General features: G+C 41.3%; 1 protein-coding gene across 2 annotated transcripts; it reads right to left on the bottom strand.

Annotated features, from left to right (window-relative positions):
* Positions 1–5,390: 5,390 nt before the first annotated feature.
* lypd6b (LY6/PLAUR domain containing 6B) lies at positions 5,391–23,552 on the bottom strand. Of its 2 annotated transcripts, XM_081720748.1 has the most exons (7): positions 23,321–23,552; positions 19,378–19,546; positions 18,670–18,827; positions 7,290–7,423; positions 6,951–7,049; positions 6,520–6,650; positions 5,391–6,375 (listed from the first exon to the last, which is right to left on the bottom strand). In XM_081720748.1, the coding sequence occupies exons 4-7, from the start codon at positions 7,393–7,395 to the stop codon at positions 6,199–6,201; spliced, it is 513 nt and encodes a 170-aa protein (XP_081576874.1). In that variant the 5' UTR covers positions 7,396–7,423; positions 18,670–18,827; positions 19,378–19,546; positions 23,321–23,552; the 3' UTR covers positions 5,391–6,198. The 2 variants fall into 2 exon arrangements, with proteins under 2 accessions (XP_081576874.1, XP_026865853.1); XM_027010052.3 differs by lacking the exons at positions 18,670–18,827; positions 19,378–19,546 and having other exon boundaries at positions 23,321–23,550.
* Positions 23,553–23,663: the final 111 nt, after the last annotated feature.

Genomic DNA, 23,663 nt, shown 5'->3' with positions numbered 1-23,663 from the left:
TTATTTAACAGAATTTACATGAGCTATAGGTTGTTAAATGTATCTTGTTTTTTAGGTGTAGCCTTTTTACTTGTAGCCTTTTGATGACAAAATATATGCATAAGGAGAAAAGAAACGTTCTATGTCCTTAACTTAAAGAAAGACACAATTTAAGATTAAATGCATTTCTTATTTTTTACTGTATTTACTGTATTTGGCTATGAGTATGAGCATCTGCTTACTGAAACAATGTCCTGAGTGTAACAATGACCCAAGATAACCTTTAAGACTTTGTCATACCTGGTTACATTTCTACGAGGCAAATTTTCATTCCTCTCTTGGCATGCTGTTAAAAACAGAAATACAGACAGGTCATATGTCAGACAGTCCAAAAACATGGAGGTTAGGTTCATTGGTTACTAAATTGTCCTGTGGGTGTGTGTGTGATATATATATATATAGATATAGATATAGATATAGATATAGATATATAAAATGTGTACATGCATGTCCAGCGATGGATGGTTCGCTGCCCTGGTTTTAATCCCCTCCTCCACCCAGGGGGCTTGTGGTTTCTGATTGAGAGTACGCTGTGCGCAAATTGGCTGCCGCTTCTCATCAGGTGTGTGTGTGTAAAAAAAAAAAAAGAAGAAAAAAAAAGCATCATGTGTAAAGCCACCTTGAGTTTGAGAAAGGCACTATATAAATGATAAATAATAATAATAATAATAATAATACTATGGCGCAAATGCTGAGCACACGTCACACATCATGAGCAAGCTGTAGGAAACAACATGCTTAGGTTCCGACACACTCATGGCTGCTTCATGCTATTTGCTCCAGGAGGGCGCTGAAGCACCTGGACCCTTACGGCACCGCTCACTCTGTGGACAAGCCCTGCATGCAGGGGCTACCAGCTCACGGCTGATTGCACTGATTTCACAGAGTTACGGTGGCCTCAGGGGTTCAATTCATCCATTAACACTAGTGTCTTTAGGCACTGTATGGTACTGCTCAGATTGGTTAGTCTTTCCGCCTGAAGGAAGCATGCTGTCATGTCCACCTGTGATCTGGACTTGTGTCTCTGTCCATTATGTGTCAATCATCCCTTCAATGTCTTTTTCCTCTTCCTCATTACTCCAAAATCTTTACTCTGTTTCTATCTTCAGTCCTACACCAAAAATTTACTGGAGGCTATTTGTGATTTGCCACTTGATGAACAATTAACAATTGATGATACAATTATAAACAATGATCGATCTTTCAAAAAAAAAAAGGCCAGTGTTGATCATTATTATTTTAATGACAGGAAAATAATCCATGTCAGATTATAACCTTTCAAGGAGATAAAGGTTTCAACCACTTTAAACTGAATGAAGCCTTGTTATTGCTGCCTATTTAGTGAGAAACGGCTTTGACAGGTCCACATTTATACTCCCTCGTTTAGTTCTGATTACACTTTTCACCCTATAAAGAGCCCCAGATAATAGTGTAATGGGTAGCTGTGGCCACAGTTAAGGTGTCATTGAAAGATTCCTTGCATCCATAAGGAGGTGTGAGATCCCAGCACTTCCTCTTTCCCCAGAGGTAACTCATGGTGTGAGGTGTGGTGAAAGATCACAGAGCTCGTTGGACATGCATGACCCTCTTCTTTGAGCTTCCTTCATGTTTACACAGCACCACAGGGGTGCTACCCTGACTCAGAGCTCCGACCCAGACCGGCTCCATTTGCAAATGCCTGCAGGACTCGAAGGTCTTGAAGGTGGGTCAGAGAGGCTCGAACCTCCCTGGTGGACCTCTTTGGGGTCTTTGATGACCCTCGATGAGTGTAACATATGTTGGACTATAAGCCATCACCTGCCACTCAGACGGACAGCAAAGGCATGAAAGGTTTTTTTGATGGAAAAGAAAAAACTTTGAGGACCAACGTATGAAAGCCATGTTACTGACAAATTCCAAACAGTGTGCATCAATGCCAGCTGAGTGCTAATGCTGTAATGTGGCCATGTAAACATACCTGTTATACAGGTATTGTACATTTTAAGGTGTTGCTTGAAAAAAGCAGCAATGACAGAATTTTTTTTTAGTGGTAGTAGCTGCAGCAGGAATGCAGAAACCCATAACCAGACAGTTGCAGACGCACCAGTTAGAGACTTACATGGCATATACTGTCACTGAATATGCGGTCAGTGCTTTCTTGAGTGCAACAATGTTAGCAAAGCTGTGATGAAAAGAGTGACATAAGGAGAGACATTTAGGGTCAGGTGTTCTTTATCCATAACCATGTCAAAGTGTCATCAACCACAGTTCTCTTTTAAATGTGAAATGGACTAACTTCAAGAGAGTTAAAACCAATCTGCACCCATTCATTCATTTTTGCTGCCCAGAGCCGTAAATGGAGAGGGTTCCTGCCAGCCACTCCCTTTTCAATCCATCAGGTGAGTCTCCCAGTCATTAGTGTATTTGTCATTCCGTTACTAAGAGCCGGTGAGAGAGGCGGGGCTGCTTTGAGGACAGGCTTAGCCACGACTCAGAGGTCCTCGTAGCAGAACAAAGCGGCTGGATCTTTCCGAAATGCTGCACGCAGCCAATTAGCATAGTGAACTCTGCCCCCTTAGTGGAATGTTGAGCTCCACTTGCTGTCACACAGCAAACACGAATATACAAATGTAGCCGGGGCAACACATTTTGATTATGGAGCTGACAAGATCTAATTATTGAATAAGGTTGAAACAGAGGTTGTGGTCAGGGCTGAAAGAGAATTAGACTGAAAGGCACCACTTTATGTTCAGCATGGTATATTGGTTTAAATCACAGCCTGTCGGGAAACATGGAAGAACAGAACGGGCCACTGAACCGCACACACACTGCTACCTCTCTGTTTGTTTTTAGGGAGGAATGACTAAAGCATTTTGAGCTACCAGGTCTATCAAACTAACACAGCATGGAACCAACCACAAAGGGTCACTGGTCACACTATATTGTGGCAGCTTACAGAAGTATTGTACCAAAATATACAACATAACAAGGATACAAAAAAATAACATATAAATATATAAATAAACATATTTAATTTAAATTTTAAAAAATCATCTGGATCAATCAGGAACAGGATCAGCTGTTTTCTTTGTTTGCATTAATTTCTACCCAACATGTAAAATCACAAGAATATGGTTTCCTTTGGAGATTGCAGTTTCCACTGCTGTCATATAGACACAAGAGGAAAGTTTGCAGTGGTCAGATGATTGATCAGAGTCACAGAATCTCTGGGCTTTGGCTACGTGGTGGATGTGGAATGCAGCTCATAGCTCAGTGTGAACAAGCATCACTCACTTCCTCTACAGAGTGGAAGTCCATTATGGAGAATGCCTTCTGTAGTCAAGGCACCATCGACTTCAATGAATCTTAAATATGCTTGGCGCCACCATAGAAATGAATAGCAATGTCTTGAAAAGATAGCTTTGTAGGGTAGTGAATGTCATTGTTTTACATCATAATCTAATAATTCTTTAATTCAATCAAATGGATCCTGATAGAAATTGTATCCTGATATCAATTGTATCAATATAAGAATAATAAAAGGAGTAGGTATTATGTCATAGTGGAGGTTTCACATGATTACAAGATTTGAGATAGTCTAACAATTCAAATTTCTAGTTAATATGTAACATTATTGTATAACACACGAGTGATGCATAATATGTGCTTTGAACATGAGAAGTCATTAGTTTTAACAGTGCTAAACAAATCTCATTGTTATAACTACCTTTCTGTAAAATTGTTTGGCATAGCCTAGCCTATGTAAGGAAAGCCATGTGGCCCATTGTGTGTTACTAGCAAAGGGACAGATTATACATTTGGTTCTGGTCTCAAAGATTTGTCATGCTTCCTTGTTGAAGCAAAATACCAGGGCGAGGCAGGCTGTGATCTGCAGGCAGGTGCCTCAGTGCGGATAAGCATGTGTGTGTGTGTGTGTGTGTGTGTGGGGGGGGGGGGTCCAGAATGAGGTCAAACAGCAGCAGCCTCTGCGAGAGTGACGATGACTCGGACAAGGCCTGCGGGTGACAGACTACAGCCCCACGCCCAATAGAAGCAGAACAAAGATCCAGCACCCCCCACCCCCCCACACACACACACTCTTTTGTTACAAGGACTGTTCCACTCAGGCAGCCAGACAGTAACACAAATGCCCACAGACTCTTTAATACTGAATGCTCACTTAAAAAAAAAAAAAAAAAAGACAACATCTAATCCACACACAAACACCATCAGTCAACAAAAGCTACCTTGAAACATGTAGACCAATTTAATTTCCTCCTGAAACTACTGTAGAAGGAAAAACCATATGTCATGTTTAGTCAGACAAACCCCCATCCCCATTGTCTAGACAGAACATTTACAAATGGACCTGACTTTGTGCGCCATGCCAACTGTCCTTTGGGACACTTAATGTGGTGAGTGTTTTGCCTAGAAGATGACTTTTCCCTGGTCTCAGAACTGCTCTTCCCAATATAAGGGACATTTTCTGGACAAAACATTCACCACATTATGGAGATTCCCAAAGGACTGCTGTTAGCATGGTACTTACATTATAAATGACATGAAACCAACAAAAATGTTTCAAAACAAAAATCTGATGTTTTAAAAGAGGGCTGAAATAATGATAAATTCAGGTGGGGCTGAAACAGGCTGGTCTAAGAAAAGTAATACCAAATTATGAAAACAATAAAAATCATATGATTGCTAAATGTAGGAGAAATACATTATGGAAACTCAGGGTATTGAAGTCTAACCTTACCAATTAATACATGTATTTGATTGTATTTATAAAAGTATAAAAAGTTGAATTCAGTGCTCTACTTCCAGCCTCCTCTTTCAGCATCCTGTAATTGTAGTGAATGCCATGAGCTTCAGCTGGTCAGGAGAGGTCCAATACACCCACCATGCCCACATTTATTAAAAACATTCCTCAGCTGATTGTACGCTATACCGCAGTTTTCATTTTCTGAATGAATCTGTTATGTTTGGCAACCCTCTATCAAACGGTCACAGCAATTTTATTCACAGACTCTGAAACTGAACATGAGGTACTTTATGACATTCTCTAAATCCTCTGGGAACGGAATTATTTTAATCGAAACTTTCCAAAGAAATGAATGATATTATATGCAAGTTATATACACAGAGTAATTTGTATTGGAGGTAAAGCCCTGCTGCTTGGATCTAAATACCATGTATGAAAGCTTCACCACAGAAATTATGCAAGGAAATGAAGTAATAATATTAAATAATAATAATAATAATAATATGTTCATTATCTCAATAGATATCAGTATATCATATAATATTCTTATAATTAAAGATGGAGCCATCGTGTTCTTAAAACTGTATTTATTTCATTATTTAAAAATACAGACATTCATTAAATTAATGTTTTGTTACTGTTTCATATTACTGGTAAAAAAAAAATGCAGACATTCAGTGCACAATGAAAGTTAAATATCAATCTAACTTGATTATTTCTGTTGTACCTTTGAAGTAGACTGTTATCAATAAATGCTAAAAACATCTATTGACATATAGACAGAGAGGCTGCTTTCAGTCAGTATGTGAAGCTGCCCAACTCCTTCCACACCCCTCACACCCGGTCTCTTCTGGCTGCATTGCTTCTAAAGCTATGATGACATGCTCAGTGTCTTCGTGCTGTAGTGCTTGGACTGTTTGGGGCTCTGGGCATAGATGACGCCATTTCATCCTCCCAGGAACCCTTAGTCCAGGATGTGGGCTTCAGTATGGCTGATACAAACCCAATGAAGCATTACTGAGGGGAATCACTCCCCTCACAGCTAAATAATTCGCTTCCTTTCTTCTGTTCTGTTTAGCTTGTCATTGGCAAGGAGTTGTCATTGGCAAAGTTCGCCATTCCACTGACAAAGTCTCATTGATTTCTTGGTTTGGACCCCAGCGTCCATTTTCAGAACTGTCAGGTCAGTGAGACCGCCTCTCTTTTCCCACCAGCTGCCGCTATTGGTCCGACCCAAAGCCGCATGACGATTCTGCTGTCTCCTTGACAGAGTTTGTCCTCATGAGCAGCTTGACAAGCTCTCCACTGTCAGCACTGCCTTTATACCAACCTGGGAGCTCTGTCCATGGTAAGGACCCTCTGCAAGGGGCTAGAAGCCCCACTTCACTAGGTGTAGTATGTGCAGGTCCTTACGGTCACTGGCATAAGACTAATAGTGCTGTGAGACCTGAAACGATGAGGAGCATATAATTCCATCTGCCACCACCCAGAGCAGCAGAGCCGTAGGCCTGACTCCACACAAACACCGCGTTGGTGTGATTAGTGGGGAGCTCGACATTACACGCCATACCTTCACAGCATGAAACACACTCCTGACAGAGAATGAGAGACAAAGACACATAAGCCAACAATGATTATAAAGTAGAGACTTCATATCTGCACGTGCGTGTGAGTGTGTGAGAATGCATGTTTGTGTGTGCGAGAATGCACGTTTGTGTGTGTGTGACTTAACTCACTGTGTGATGTGTGTTTCCGTGATGCCGGCAGCCTGATGTATTGCAGTCCTCCAACGTTGCACACCTTTTACTCACAAACTTGGTTTTTCCATGATGCCCAAAGTGGTGTATTGTCATACAGTACTTTGTATCTGTAGGAAATGCAGTACAGAAACTTATATATAAACATAAATGCAATACTCAGTGTCTGAATCTGTGTTGTGAATGTACAAACATCTAAAGGAAAAAAGAAAGCCTGGAAAGTTCACAGATTATAAAATACAGCTCAAATTTCACAAACAAATGAGCACTAAATGTGAGACTCACTGGCAGATGAGTGTTTCTTCATTACACACCTGAGCTCTTTGTAGATGTGCCGTGTGGACCAGCAGGGACAGTGACTGCACTGTGGGGAATGTGATTTGTCCTGTATGATGTAGGGGGTCACTTACTCTGTGGACACCACTTGTCTTCAGCCCAGCGATTGCAGCTGTAGTTGTCCGAGGCCTGCTCGCACGTGAAGCACTTGAAGCTTCTGGGATATGGAGTCGCTGCACAGACATGTTGTGTGTGTGTGTTGGAGAAACATTAGTGTCTCTCCAGACACAGGTTAGACCATGCCGGGGCACGGTGTAAAAGCAAAGAAAATACTACCGCCCACGTATAGTTTACATGGTGTTAATGGCTAATGGTAAAGACTTAATATTCAAACATTACAGTGTGCAAGCTTATTTGAAACTAAATTAGACTGACATAACTTCTGTGTCCAAAAGACAATGACACCCACTCACCACCCTGCGGAGGCCTGATATTGTAGAAGTTTATGCTGTCGCTTCTGACCGCAGCAGAAAGCAGGCTGCAGGTGACAAGGAGAGACACAGCTGTGGCTATAGCCATGCTTGGGAAGGCTACTGAGGGGCCACCTCTGAAAAGATGAAAAACAGGTAAAGACAAAAAAACACTGTCTTCCAGTGCCTGACATTCACAAGCTGTTTAATGCTTTCCACATGCTGATTCAGGCAAAAAGCTCACACGGCAGTAAAAATCTCCATTTAGGTAAAAAGCCCTTTAATGGATAAACTGGGCATCACTCAAGTCCACAGTGGGATCAGCAACATGACCCTTTCAAAGCCTGAGAAACGGCTGTTTGGCCTAATCTAGGCATCCTAGGGTTCAGCAGAAAGCACAGCGCTGATTCAATGGGATCAGAAGATACAAAAGGTCCCAAAACAAAATGCTTAATTGAAATGAAAGACACACTAGATGTCAAACAAAAAGTTTGCCCCAAATGATCATCAAGCGTGCCCTTTGGGCAAAAGATGACCATATGCACACTTGATGCCACTTCTAATTTAGGCTTTGAAAGCAACAGGTAACAGTTCACTTGCCTTGGTTGACAGCTCAGATAAGCTGCAACATGTACATCAAACTAGAAAGGGAAACAAAAAATGGCTTAAGGCTAAGAAAAGGTCACTTTGTTTTTTTGAAAAATTTAGAGAAAGGTCAAAAAGTGCCTCTGAATATGATCACAGTAGTATACGCTTTTTGATGTTTTTATCTGAGCACCATTTAGAGTTTAGGAATGATTCCTTGGTTTGGCCTGACCGAGACAGAGATGGAAAGAGTGCTTCTTTACTATTAATTTAACCTATTCGTGGCTACAAAGCAGAAACTCCCCTAATTTTTACTACTGTGTAAGAAATTGCAGCACTGATTCACATATAAGCACTTCTGCACTCTCAGTCAGGTTTGTACCTCTTGGTTTTCTTGAAATATCAAAATATAACAGGCAAAATGAAACTGAGTGACAGAAATCAAGACAGAACTACAGCTATTAGAATACGGATGGCAGAAGAATGACAAATGTATGCAAATAAATCCACTGAGTGACTGAAGCAAACGTAGCACTGCACCATCGTATTAGGTGGTCCGCGTTTGGAATTCTGTTTAACATTAATGCATCTGACCAGCAAATGCAGTAAGCAGAACGTCTCTTTTGTATATGAGTATATGAGTGATCTTTCCCCTGCTTCAGTTTAGAAAATTAGATGTGAATCCCATGTTTGTTCACCAGCATGCATTTCAGGGCTCAACACTGGAATAGCTCATAATTTTAGGCTACATTACCCTCTGTTGGTATTTAATTGGCCTCATCGTGGATCTCATCATATAATCCACATCTGTGCTGATGACGTCCATTCATACTCAGCGCTTAAGTCTAGTGAATTCACTGTTGAGACCATGTTTTGCTATTAACAGTGCCGTTGCCATGGATTACATCAGTCCTTTTGATTCCTGCTAGTTAAAATTAAATTTGCTGGGCAAACATTATGGTAAAACTGACCTGATAACATATCGTAAAAACATCAAGACTTCTGATTTTGTCGTGTTCAAATAAAGTGAAAAACCACACCGGCTCTACGAGGTTGTGTGAAAGTACACAAGGAAAAAGTCTCTAATCATCATGGGCATAAATAAACTCTTAAACAAACTCAAAGCTAAAAGCAGGCTCGCCCTGTGAGGAGGCGGATGTGTGCACGTGGGGGTGGAGGCTGGTCCTCGGCCTGTGGCGTCAGAGCCAAGACGGGCTCCTCCAGCCCTGCCCTCCACCTGCTCTCTGTGAGGAGCAGCGTGGCATGGCAAGCCCTGGGGCTAATAGTTAAGGCTGGAAACAGCAGCAGCGTGGAGAGGACTGCCACGCTATAATGCCCACTCACAGCCTGGCCCAAGGGAGAGCTCTGGGGAACCTGCTGCTCATACATATTGCTTTGCTATGGTCTGCAGTTTTGACTAAGCACACATGCCACATCTGAGCTCTCTCTGAGAACTTCTTTAAACAAGGCTGGTGTTTGCAGGACCAGCATGCTGTGAGAAGAGCAGTGCAACTCTCCCTAGATCTGTATTCAGTCAATCTTGTTTTGCCATTTCAAATCAAATGCATACAAATGCTGACCTTAGCATAAAAAGTAGGACACACATGTCTTGGACATGCACATCTTCGACATGCATGCCTTAAACATGCATGCCTTGGACACACTTGCCTCAGAGACGCATGCCTTATCCCTCAAAACGAGTGCTTCTGTGCAAACACAGAAGTGCGATTAAAATTGTCAGTGACAGCATTTGCTCGAGAGCCCTGACAAAGTAAACAGAGGCCACTTAGCCCCGACAGGACAGTGGGCCAGAGTGCTACTGAGAGCAGCGCAGAGCCACATGCTGAGACAGGCCCCTCTCACAGGCTCTTCGGCTGTCCTTCTACCGCACACAAGCTCTCAGAGGACACAAGCCAAGCTCAAGCATGTTAGAAGTGTGGCCTTTAAGCTGTGAAGAGGACCACGGCCATCGTAGAATGGCGTCATATAAAGCATTTACTGCATTAGTGTTTCTGAATACAAAAGAGACACCAGTAACAAAGGAAACCGGACACTGATGTTTCGAACATGGCTCTAATTGCTTTGTCAAGCTGGCACTGGAATTGAGCAGCATGTAAATTGGTCTGAGATGTGTTGTTGCCTGACAGGTTTGAAGGCTGAGTGGGAGACCTCTCCTCTGTATGCTGTAGAAACACTATGATCTTTGGTGAGGATCATTCCACTTCAGCTGCCCAGACTGACACCCGAATAATAGTCACTCTTCGTGGACGTGGTAAAACAAGGGCTTTACTGCTTATCTTTTTCTATGAGCATGTACAGTGTCAGTTCTTTGCAAAACAGGAAATATTTAAAAACAAAGCCTGCACTTCCAATGATAATACTTTACGAAAAAAAATAACCCTCCTTAAATGATGGAAATTAACAAGATTTGCTAGCTTTATAGCTCACATAAGCACACGAGCACTTTAAATGGAAATAAAGCCAAAAGTATAAACACTTCAAATCAGAAATATATCAATTTCCAGATCATGTGAAACAGAGCCTTACCTTAATGCAGTGGAATTAAATGTTCATGCAACAAGTGAAGTTTAAGTCTGACTCAGAGGATACAGCTCTTGGATAAGTAAGACAGCCTTGACTGAGATTTTCAAATGAAGGGGGGGGAAAAAAGGCTAAGAGCCAATTTCCCTTTTCAGCGTCTGCCCTGTAGGGCTGCAAAGGAATCAGTGACCCCACAACTTCCTGAGAATACAGGGTTTCCATTGGTTGACTGGACAGCTGAGGCATTTTGGGGGGAGCCTGGGACCACTGTGTCAATTCAGCAGGGATGTGTAAAGCCAGCATGTATGGCCTAGGTAATCATTCTCTCTCTCTCTCTCGTTTCGGTAGCTCTAAATGAATGTGGAGTAGAAGCAAAACTGAGTAAGCATATCTTCATATTACAACATACAAATCACATTCTATCACCAAAAGGTGCACAAGTGCACATCTACTAACACATTCAGATAAGCTGCTCTTTTATGCCCAAGAAATAATCAGCATGTTGCTACTGATTAGTACAAACAGAAATCCACTCTTCCAAACCAGGAGGTTAGCATTTTTCCCAGGATTCTGTCTGTGGTTCTGGAATCAGCAGACACTCCAGTTCCCTTGATGCGTGAGGAGAAGTGTCGCCAGGCTGACAGTTGCTTCCAAGCACGCACTGAGCAGGAGGGCAGACATTTTTGCGAGGTTTAACAGCTTCCAGCTCCGGAGAGTTCCGGAGGGGCTTGTTTGGAATGAGCACCTGACTGCACACTTCACATGCCATCTGGCTTCCATCAGCAGCACATTGCATGAAAGCACTAATGACTTGTTTTCATGCTGCTATGCTCTTTGTTAGTTTGGTTACTGATCTGTATGGCTGCCAACTCTGCATGCGAGCACACTTCCTGCTTTTTACACTAGCACGCTTGCTTTCTCATCATGATGGCAGCTCCTATCTTATCTGTTTCATTCCAGGTTATGTTAAAAGTGTTTTGTTCAACACACACTCCCTGTTGTAATTTAGGAAATCCGATGAGGTACAGCTGGAAGCAGCTTCCCAGGATGCTGAGCAGTGATGGCTTCTCTGTCCTTCAAGGTTCTCACAGTAAATATATGAACGTGCATCTCCAACCCATCTACAGTACACTCAAATGACCTTTATTGCTTCCTTGGAGGTTCCCACACATCTGACATGCTGATAAACTTGTCAATTGTGTGATCTGAATTACAGAATGATCCTAAGCATTTAAAAAGGACCATACCAAATGGTGAGGCATCTTTTAAAAAAATCAGTTTCCACATATAAATACTCCCCAGCTTCCTTCCAACCATCACTGCACAGTATTCCTGAACAGCCATTTACATTTTCACTGGGTGACATACTACATTCAAGCATGTCAGTCTTTTGAATTGTAAAAATGTGAAAGATAAAACAACTTTACTGAACATCAAACAGACCACATGCGAGTAATTGAAAGCTTTGGGATGCATCTTCCCTCAAAAAAATAAATAAATAAAAATGATGACTGAGGGCTTTTTTCTATGTCCATGGCTGAGAAAATGGCTCCCTGAACTCATTAATGACTGAATAGTCAAACTTGCCCTCCAATTGATATGCTTCGCCTGTGGGGGCCTTTCTGTCAACGCAGAAATGCACGCACACAGTCAACCTTCTCTCCTTCTTCCTTTGAAACAGGGCGGCATCAAAGAGGTATTCTCTCACAACACAAACTCTGCAGCTGAATATTAAATACCTGTCATGCTAATACAACAATGTAAGAGCAAGCACAAATGCAGATTTAAAAAACAAAAAAAACAAAAAAACAAAACAAAACAAATATATATCACTCATAACCACAATCACGGTGCCCTCGGCTCACACACATACATGCTCATGTGTGCTCGCGCACAAACATACATGCAGCACCTTTTCTGCTCCCAATCCCCTGATTATTGATTGTTCACACCCGTTTCTTGTTTGCCCTTTTGTTTCTGCTTTATTTAAAGCAGGGATGCTCATCCAGTGCTGTGCGTTGTTCCTTACTGCTGTGTGTACAGGATATCCTCAATGTTACCGCCACTCTGCTGTGTCTCATCACCCTGAGTTTTACTACTAGTGCTGTTGCGTTTGTTTGGCGCTTAACTAGCTCACCACTGTGCTTTCTCGGTTGTCTTAAAGACACTCCAAACTTGTACTTGCATCTCACACTCTCCCTGCACCTGTCACAAACTACTGTGACTAAAGTACCGAGCTTGGAATATTCTAGTAGGCTACAATGTTTCTCTAGCCTGGCCTGGACTACACATTTTGTGCTTTCCAAATCCATCATATGGAGTGAACTCATCAATTTTAACAATACTAACACTTTTAGCACTTTATAGGTTTACAATCAGTGTTGAATTAGGACAACAGAACCCCAGGAACATGACAGTGAACTAAATGTTTTGTATGATAGCACTCCACAATAACCAAACACAGAAGAAACAGAGAAAGAAAGAGAAGATGCCATTCTGATTAACTGCTGTTCTTGACTGGCATTATTTATAGAAGCCTATAAAATTACAGCACTTAATTTATTAACATAAGTCTGGCACTGAGGTTATAAAGCAGTAGCAAAATATCCCCCCCAAACCAGTCACAGTACAATTATTGGAAGCTGATGTGGCTGCGTTCACTCTCACTACTTTTTGCTGACAGAGTGAGACACTAGATCAGACCCACGCACTGCTTATGGTAGAACCCATTTACCCAAACAGTGTTGGCTCAGTAAAAAAAAAAAAAAAAAAAGGGAAAAAATTTGATGCAGATTAAAGGCCTTAACAAAATGCAATATAAATGTGACCACTTCAGGTTAGCAGTCACATAAGGTGCACTGAAACAGTGGGCATTCGCAAAAGACCACATTTCATCAGTGGAGAAAGTTCTAGTGATGGGATAACATTAATCGGCCCCTCCAGCTTGCTTCATCAGCTGTGACACAGGTAGCAGATTTACAACTTTGTTTTGATAGAACTCTGCTACTCTCCTTTGCTGAGACCAACATGGAAGATGCATTTTTCAAGTAGCCATGCACTCCATGAGCTGCTCACTGATGCATACAAACCTCAGGGACTTCACTGGGCATGTTTTACTACCTGACACGTTGAGCTATTTTTGGCTTTCTGTGGTCTTTGGTGAACAGAAAGATTCAAGCTGCATTTATGATGCCAACACAACACCAGATCATCACAGTTTCACCCTCTGGCATTGAGGTTCCTCTGGTGCCCATGCTAAGATGGATTTGTAGCTTTTGTTTTGTTTCTGTCTCTGCATGGTTGTTGCGTATACCTTCAACCAGCTTTATCCAGATCTAAAACACTGAAACACTGCTGATCACCCTTCTGCCCTTTTAAACAGAGCACAGCAAACATCTTAAAGAATATAGCTTATAAATGAATGACGACACACACTCCATATGAGGAAGTGAGGAGAGAATGCACCCACAGGGCGGCTGCTCGTATTTAGCAGCTCGGTAGATCGGTGCATCGGTCTGCATGGCACGCTTACTCCTCTAACCGCTTTGGCAGCCAGAGAGCCGATCAGTTAAACAGCATCAGATATAACAGACGAGCATGGGACCCTCAATTACACTTGTTATGGGAAGCCCCTATCAAGGGAGAGATGCACCAGATCACATTACTGTTTGCAATGACATTTAAATAAAATAAAAACAAAAAACAAAACAAAAACAAAGAGTTGTCACCAAGATCATCATCTCCCGGACTTGCCATTTTAAGGTAGGAAGATATGGATTAATGACTCACCATGCTTTAGCATGTGTGTAAATGTGTGTATTCACCATAGAATTTGCAAATCTTAAGTCTTTATAAACTTTAGCAATATAAAAGGACAGACAGAGACAGACAGACAGACAGACAGACAGACAGATATAAAGATATTGAGATGCCCTCTACTGTTCCTGATGAGCCTCCAAAAGAAATATGAATAAACCATGAAAACAATTTCTCATTTTTACAAAAAAGTTAAAATCTCAAAGTTTCTCAAAGGAATTCTTAGGCATTTGTGTGTGCTAGCCCTTATGAATCACAAATGTTTCAAGTCGTGCCTGCAGGTTCAGTGCCAACAGCTGATCTTATCACTTGATTCAGAGGAAAATCCAACAAAACTGTTGCCACCTGTTGTACTTAAACTACTGTATTTTTCCTTCTTGCTCTGTTAATGCTACCCACTCACCCACTGACCGAGAAGAGGTAGCAAGAGCTTAACAAACAAGCCAAGGACATAAAACCCACAGGTGCTCCTGGGATCTCTTTTACGACTCCTCTCCAAGGATGGCCATTCTCTCTCATTTATCAGCGTTGACCAAGTGAGGAGGTCTGAGGGTAGACGTTTAGGTTGTAAAGCACCAAGACCCCCCCAGGACAATCTGACAGGAATGAAAGAACATGCAAAGGGACTGTAAGAGCTATAGTAGTCTCCCTGTTGTGAAGGGCTTGGGGGCCTGTGTTGATGTTTGTCCTCCCATAGTCTGGACAGGACGAGAACCACAGCTGAGGACATAGATGAAGCTTTTGATACATACTTGCTGGAAGCCTTTGAATGCAGCTAAGGATGGTTAGGTGCAATTTAAGAGATGAATGCTGTACTGAAAACTCAGAGTTTCCATTCTCAAAGCAAATGGGAAAAAAAGGTTATTTCTCAAGTTAAGGTAATAGGCAGGTGAACTCATAAGTCAGAAAATATGTAAAGGACATTTCTAAAACAGATTTGTTGCAACCTATAAGTGTTCAGTTGACTTAATGTCAAGGTGTGTATTAATGTATAAATGGTTAACAATTTAACAAAATATTAAAAGATGAGTTTAGCTAACAGCAACCTAAAACATTCTAAAAGCTGTACTGAAACTAAAGAAAATGAAAGAATTTGTGTCAGCATGCCATGCATCATTTGGTTGACTGGAGAAATGCTGACGACTTACCTTCCTTCAGGCACTTGTGTTTAGAGCGTAAGGCCATCGTGAATTACGATCGTGAGAGCAACCCATCATAGATCATCTCTGATTGGATCAAGTAATTGTGTCATGGCTCAGAACAGAGTACAAATTGGCCTATGACACGGCTATTAAACCACAGCTCGAGTCATTGTACGCTTCCTCAGGATTTCTCAGGAAGTTAATTATTAATAGGCCAAAGTATAAAATGATCCACTTGATCTGGGGATCAAAAGGTAAAATCAAGGCTCCAAAAAACAAACAAACAAACAAAAACCACCAAAAAACCCAAAGCAACAATCACCCTTATCTGGAGCTGGACCTCAGCTCTCCAGAAACATTACGTGTGACCAGCAGTTAACAAGAGGAATCTAACACTTGAATTTGCATATCTAATGACAGTCAACTGCTTCAGAATGTGGCCATGCAGTACAGTCATCTCTACAGGCTTCTATACTCCTGGAAAGCTGATAGAAGAAGCAGTGTCACACTAAACCGGTGTTATTCAAAAGGAAGGAGTGAGATGAACACCACTGGCATCATCAAACAAGACCTGCTGTCATTTCCAGTGGTTTCTCATAGCAGACCTCCCAGAACATTGCACAAACTGCGTCAGCACTACATACAAGCAAGTTGCAACAAGGCCTCTGCAGTTCCTCCAGACTGGCTGTCATAAGTAATAATAAATCTGACATAAGTAAGGCAGCATTCTAGACTTTCCAAGGGACAAAATTCGACTGCCTGAAGCAAACTCCAAGTAGCAGAAGCCACAAAAGAGAGTGGGCTTGCTAACGAGCCCCGTCAATGCCAAGGGTTTAGTAGGGTTGGTCTTTTGCATACTTCCCTTCTTTCTGAGATGAAACACAAGCTCTGGCACACTAAAACCTATTGTCCTTTTCAGAGTTTAGGATAATAGACCTTTTTGATTTCTTCAATGTCAAACCACTTTAATAACTAGACCTGCATTTGCAGCCCTTTTGCTGGAAAATACATACTTTAAAATGCTTTGGCCAAAGCAGTGGAAACACTAAACTCACCAAGGGCTGGTTAACGAGCTAGTGAGCTGAATCATGCATGTGCTGGGAGCAGGAGACACTCCAGAAGGTGCTGTGTCAGGGAACTCTGAAGCTGAGACTAGAAGATCTACATGAATGTGCCCTGAACTGAATACTAAATGCTCTAGCACTGGCCAGCCTTTCGAAGGCATGACTGTTTCACACTCTACTGGATCATATTCCAAAGGATTTTTACAGCTTCAAAAAGATCAGATTTGATCAAAGGAATTTACAATATGACTGCATGTAACACACTGGTCAAGATGCAATGGAAAAACAGACCAACTGAGCTGAAATCTGGAGATAATGGCATAATGCGACTCAAACTGGCCTCTGTAACAAACCAGAAAAAGGGCTGACTTATCAGGAAGTGTTTAGGATCCCCTCCCATAACAACTTAAAAAGTATTATGTCAAAAAATATTTTTATAAAATTATATTAATTTCTCATTTATACCTGTTCCAGAGTTGTTTGCATAACATTTGTACAGATTAGCTCTCACTACATGAAACCTCAAATGGTGCTCCAGAGAACACATGGCTGTTTCTCCTAATTATATTTTCATAGATTATAAATGAAAACCTCTTCCTTTAAACTGAGGTCTTCACTCAACATTTATTCAGTGTAGGAGAATGCATTCACTGCTGGAAGGAGCTGAATGGGGAAAAAGGTTTTCAAATCCCATTGTATCAAACCCTGGCTGTCTATTGATTAAAAAACAAAACACAACACTTTCATTACTAGTTTTTTTTATATGGTATGACATAATTGTAACTATAATAACAGCACTGAAATGATGGTAACACATAATAGCTAGGAAACAGTCAGTGCAATTAGTTGGCTCCCCAGCCTAGATACTTCATCGCTTTCTTATGAGAAAGTAACCCTTCAGTGCCTGGCTCTCTCATTACATGAGGGTGAGAGACCAAGGTCTGTTTAATTGGCCAACTGATTACACACTATACAACCTCTAGTTACCCACCCCGTTCTCCATCAGCCTCTGAGAGGCCCTCCTGTTCACTGGCCTGTGGGTTCAGAGGGATCACGGTCCCAGAACAAAGCCTCTCTTTGTGCAGTTTGCCTGAGCAGGAAATAGAGATGAGTTTGTCCATTGCCTCCATGGTCTGGACGAGGCCACGGGAGAACCGTGGCTTAGGTATCACCAGCATCAGTTCTGAGGAGATGACGCCTGCCTTCACAATTCAAGATTCATTCAAAATGGGTTCTGCACAGCATATTCCTAAGTTTGTGCTTGGCATGAAAATAGTACCAATTCATTTTACTAACAGATCTGTCCTTGAAAAAGTAGTACCTTCAGCTACATCATGCACTACACTGAGTGTTTTTAGCATATTGCTATATACTATAATAGTGATATGTCTGTAGTAAAACATAGTAGTGAACCAGGAATGAATGTTGAAAGGCTAAGGTCTCACCTGCTGTTTTCAGCAACGTTATTCACAGTATGATGAGTCACTGCATGTGAGTGATGCTACTAGCGTGGAAGGCAGACTCACGACAATCATCTATCAGGCTATTCACAATCCAAAGTGTCAGTTCCCACACAGCACACAAGAAAAATGAATGTGATTTAATGGAGAGCTCATTGTGCACAACTAAGATATGCTTAAATTAGTCATTTACTGAACTAGGATTATACTTCGGATATTAAACTGTTCATGTACCATTTCACAGATGGACAGCACAAGGCATCTGAAAATATCAGGTGACAAAGGTACAAGTGGTGTCTTTTGCTAAGAGATGTTCTTTGTGTACGAAAAATGTTCTACTTAATACTTGTCTGCATTTTTCAGAAACATCAGGTGCCATTTATTCAGCATTCACACAATCACTCAGTGCCTGACTTATCTGTAAACTTTAAACTTTAAAATGTAATATGACAGTGTAAAAAGAGGCAACTTGCTATTATGCGCTGAAATAAAGGCTTAATTGGGTGTATAACTGGGTGGAATAGGGGTTTGATTATTTTCATTTACTCTGGAGTTGCCTGATCCTCTTCCAGGGATCTTGTGATGGTCTTTAATTAACTTGGCACAATGCTGTTTCTGGGAGCCTTAAGCACAAACCCGAAGTGGCCATTACCTCAGCCAGGGCTTTTGTCGATGCCGATTTAGGGCTGCACCGATCTAATCTCCTTAGATGATGAGAGATTGGGCTCTATCCCTTGTTAATTTAAGATTAAATAAAATCCCTTAGCTGTCTCACCTGGGATCAGGGCCAAGGTAATTCAGCCGAGATACCTGGACATCCCTCTCGTGTGGGCGAGTACAGTAACCCCTTATCCTTGCAGTCCACTCTCAGGTGTCGCAGGACAAGAGCCAGCAGTGTTGATTGTGCAATTGATGAGCGTCACATGCCTTTATCTGATAACCAAATGGCAGGGGTGGGGGGCTTAGTACGTGACAGAGGTGACAATAGGCTATCAACTTCAAATACTGCTTAACTTCTGAAATGAACAAATCATTTCTGAGTTAAAACTTCTCGACAGCATTCAAACAGACAGAATTAAAACTTTTAGGCAGCACGTTCCTTATTCAAAGGTGTCGAGACAATGACCGGATTTGCAATGTTAGTGGATTTCTAGCATCATCCTTTGCTATTGCCTCCAACTTGCAGTAAATACATGAGTAACTGTTCCACTACGTTTACACTATACTTACACAGCTGCCTGTCAGTGTTTCATTATACTGTTCAGCCCTGTACTGATATAATGACAATAAAGTTGAACTGAATTTAACTGAACTGAGTTCAATTGAACTGAATTATCACTGAAATATAGATACATGTTTGTACCAGAGCAAATCTGCAAAACTCCGATAGAGCGATAGAGCGAAATGAGACAACGAGGCCAGGCAACATTTTCACATTTACATAAGGCAAAGCGATGTGCTTCTTATCATCAACTGAAGTGACCTGCAATGTCTTTGGGCCATTTGTGATCCTGGTGGTGAGGGCTGTGGTCCCATATAATGACACCGTGGCACTCCTGTGATGGACAGGAGCCTTGGGTCAGCTCTTATCTCTTTGGTTGGCCATCCACAGTCACAGGTTATCACCTGCCCCCAGTGACCTGTGCACCAGCCTTGAACAAACACATTCATTCATAAAACAATTTTAAATACTCTTCCTACTAAATTTAATACACTAGTGACCTCTTTTTGAGTTATTTGAGTAACATGCTATCCAGTACATGCGACAGTCATGATAAAATCGCTATGATCAAGTACCAGATTTCAAAGTATAGTTGTAGGAAAATCTTAATGATTGTAAAATACAAACAATTACAACCTGTATAGTGAATCATCTCTTTCAGTGTGGAGAAAGGAAAATTTTTATAAAATGTTACTGTTAGAGGTCTTCTTTTATGAGCACGAGGAAACCGGAATGTGCACTTTAGGCCGAGAGGGCCCTAGCAGTGAAATATGGCACTTAAGCAGTATCCATCTCTGCTTTGAGCATGGAAGACAGCTGTGAAATATGGAGTTGTGTGGAAAAAAGAAGAGAAACCACTACATAACCCTTGTTGTTTTTGGTTTTCACAAACTCCAAAATGTTTTATATCACCACACTTATGCAACAACCTGAGCACACCAGATGTAGGCTCACAAGTCACCGCTAAACAGAAACGCTGCCCTAGGAAATGACCCAGTTCCATGGTCTAAATAATGTCCCTTCAAAACAATGATGTCATAGCATTTCAAAAGTAGGAGCCGTGGCTTCAGTATAATGATAGACTACATTCAGATCAGCTCAAATAGCTGAGGGACATGGGTATTGTTCAGGGCACCTCAAGGCATGGAGCAAACCTCTACTTAAAGAGAATCCAAACATCTATTTAGCAAAAGCTTTTGCACAGCATCCAAGCAGGCAGCAAGGGAAAGAACCCTAACAAAACTTGCGGGCTTCTCACTTCCAAAACGGAAAAAGGAAGATCCGCCATGAGATTTGCTACAATAAATCATGCCTTCTTCTATGAATGGCAGAGGCTTTGACACCAGTAATCATTTTTAAACTCTAATACTGGATAAAATAACATAACATAACAGCAGACCTACTCTGAATTTGCCTTTCTAGGCCATTGGCTCTATCTCAAAGCAGCACTTTCCACCGAAGATCCTGGTGGATCACTGCACTGAATATTTAAGTGTTTCTCGTTACCAGGATTTCAGCTAATAAAAAGAGCCTCACATGTTTAAAACGGGACCAACAGCTACTCTAGGACCGGGTTTGGTAAACACTCCCCCAGAGAATAGTGATGTTTCTATGGTGTATGGTGTTACTGCCGCTGTGTTTCTCTCTCCAGGGGCCTCCGTTTTCCCCACCACATCCACACAGAATTCCCTCTCTATCCATCTGTCTCCCTGGGTCTTTCATCAGCTGCATTTTTTCCCCAAACCAGCCTTCCAACATAATTATGCTGCTTTTTTGTAAGCAAGTGATAAAAAGTTAATTGGCACAACATGACCAGTCTTTACATTCCACAGCATTGGGCTCAAACTGACTTAAGTGTGCGGCAAAGGCAGTTAATGACCTCACTGGAGGGTGAAGTGTAAAATGAATGAAACAAGGATAAAAGCCTAGTCTTTTGGCACTGATCCAAATTTTTTTTATTAAGAATGTTGAGCAACATTGTTATTTTTGGTAAGAAAAGGGTCCATGGCCTTGTTCAGGGCTGATTAAACACAGTCTTACAAGCAAATGATAATTACCATTTAAGTAGTTGTGGAATTAACACAGATAAAAGCTCTAATTACATTATGTTGGCTTAGAGTAACTATGGACTTACTTTAAAGTGCTTAAATGGCATAGGTTTAGCTCAGAGCACACTCGTAATTCATTGCCGTCTTGCGCCCACTATAACTTTGTATATTTGAGGAGGCAATGCGAGTTGCACTTCACGTTATCAAGATACATGGCTCCTGACAGGGAAACCTGACTCTAGGGATGGCTCGGTGTGGGAGAGCCCACTCTGACAGGCTAATGGAAGCACCCTCATATCGGAGGCTCCCTAGCTCTGGCTATCTCTTCAAGCAGAGAGGGGGGAACTTCAAAGTGAACAAGGCCGCCTGTGATCTCCACCCGTGCTCCAACTGCATGGAGTGACTCCAGACTGACAGCTGGGGTAAGAGGAGAGGAGGCACTTTCCTTCCTTTCTCATGACACGGAAAGCAACTGATGGATGAAGACAGAGGCAAGAGGTAAAGACTGGACCAGGGAAGTAGCAAGATGGTTGATGTCAAAGTGATGAAAAGAGAAATAGCAATGGTGGTGATCTGTGGCAGCTGGAGAGGTATATGTAATACTGGTGTATTTAAGCTTGCCAGCTGTTGATATATATTGCTAGACCAATAATATTGGTATTCGTAATAATTAGCCTTCAGGTAATGCATCGTGTTTGTGGTTTTATGTATGCAATCATACACTGATATAAAAGAGCTGGGATTCCTTCAGTTTTTATTCAGATTCATTTCAGTTTTTGGAACACAGAAGAGGACACAAACATCCTAAAGTGAAGTAACTAAACAACAGAATCTTGAGTAACAACTAAAATTAAATATAATAATTCACTACTGTGTGTCAATAACCTTGTAACCTTAAAGGAAAGGTGTTTAATAACAAATCCTATTATAAGGCTAGCATGCTCTGATATTTATCAAACACATCATACAATTACACCTATAAGACAGGTAAACCTATTAAAAAGTTACCAGTAAGTATAGGAACAAGGTAGGTGTTTGAAATATAGTGACAGGTGAGTGTACATGTGGAGGACTGTTCAAATATAATGCTCTTGTGTTAACATTCTGAAAGAGAACACACCTATGAATGATTTGCATACTAAATCACTTCCTGGTACTTCCTGGTAAATATACAGCAAATTATGAAAAATTAGCTAACATTCCTTTCAGTTTGATGGACTGGCAAGTTGTGCATCTTCTTTCAGCAAGACACAAATAACACTATCCATTATTACAATAAACAAATGAAACAAAGTTATTAGAAATGATTATTAATATCATTAATAATACACATTTAAGATATGAAGTCTCAAAAGATAAATAATTTTATTATGTGACAAATTTCAGAAGGTTTTAGCCTTAGAAAAGTATCCGTTATAAGAGATATGTGACAAATACACAACCATTCCAATTTCAAATCTGGAAGGAACACCCCACTAAGCTATGAGACCATGTCCTCTTGGTCTTTAACAATTTCCATACGCATTGTGCACCTGTGCAACAGCTGCTTTAAAAACAAGTGTATTAGAACAAAACAGGGCAAACAGGGGACACTGCTATTTTTAACATCAGCTAACTCAAAACTTTAAGGCATTCAGTGGCAGGGGTCACTTAAAGGCCTCTCTTTTCGTGCGCACACCCACACACACACACACACACACAACCATATGGGACCCTACAACTGTCATACGTGGCTCAGAAAGGTGGGGGTTGCCCTTCAATCAGGCAGCTGAATCTGCCATGTACTTTCTAAAACCTACTGAGTTACAGTAATGTTTGCTCTCTTTCGAAAAATCTCTCTAGTTTACTGCGTTTTCCCCCACTTGGTTAGGAAGCCAATTCGGATTCCTTTACACGCCCGACAACAGTCTCGCTTCATCACATCGATTGATCCACCGATAAGTACGATTACAAAAACTACAGCGAAATTTAGTTACTCTTCTAGTTGAGTTGCTGCTTACTCTTATTAAAAGGTAATGCACTTGCTTTATTATTACTTTCCTAGATTAAGAAATCATCGAATTTCGGGATAATATCGTAAAAAAAAAAGAGTCTAAAATGACATTTTCATCACGCAGCGTTATCACTGAAAGGCATAAAGTGTAAAGCATCCTTACCTCGGGAATGCGCGCGTCTGTTCGCCTGCTTTGATAACTCTCCCTTAGTGTAGAGATCAAACACATTCGGTAACCTACAGAACTTCTCGACACTTCCCAAATCAGCAGCGAGGCGGCTCACACACTCGCAGGCGTGGCTGAAGGGCAGGTAAAGTTCCCGGCCAACGGACGCTTTTCAAATAAAAAGCACACCGTTGTATGGCGTTGAATACCGAGCAAGCTATAACCTCGAAATAAGAGTTCTGTGTCACTTTGCGAACTTTGCTATCCAGTTTGCAGTTTGGATATAACGGTCTTGAATAAATTTGCTTATCATTTTGTCTCGGGATATTAGGCAAACTTC

Source organism: Electrophorus electricus, chromosome 9 (genome assembly GCF_041902795.1).
Source record: "Electrophorus electricus isolate QZ-2024a chromosome 9, ASM4190279v1, whole genome shotgun sequence".
Classification (NCBI taxonomy): Eukaryota; Metazoa; Chordata; class Actinopteri; order Gymnotiformes; family Gymnotidae; genus Electrophorus; species Electrophorus electricus.
This window is presented reverse-complemented; position numbering and strand designations above follow the sequence as displayed.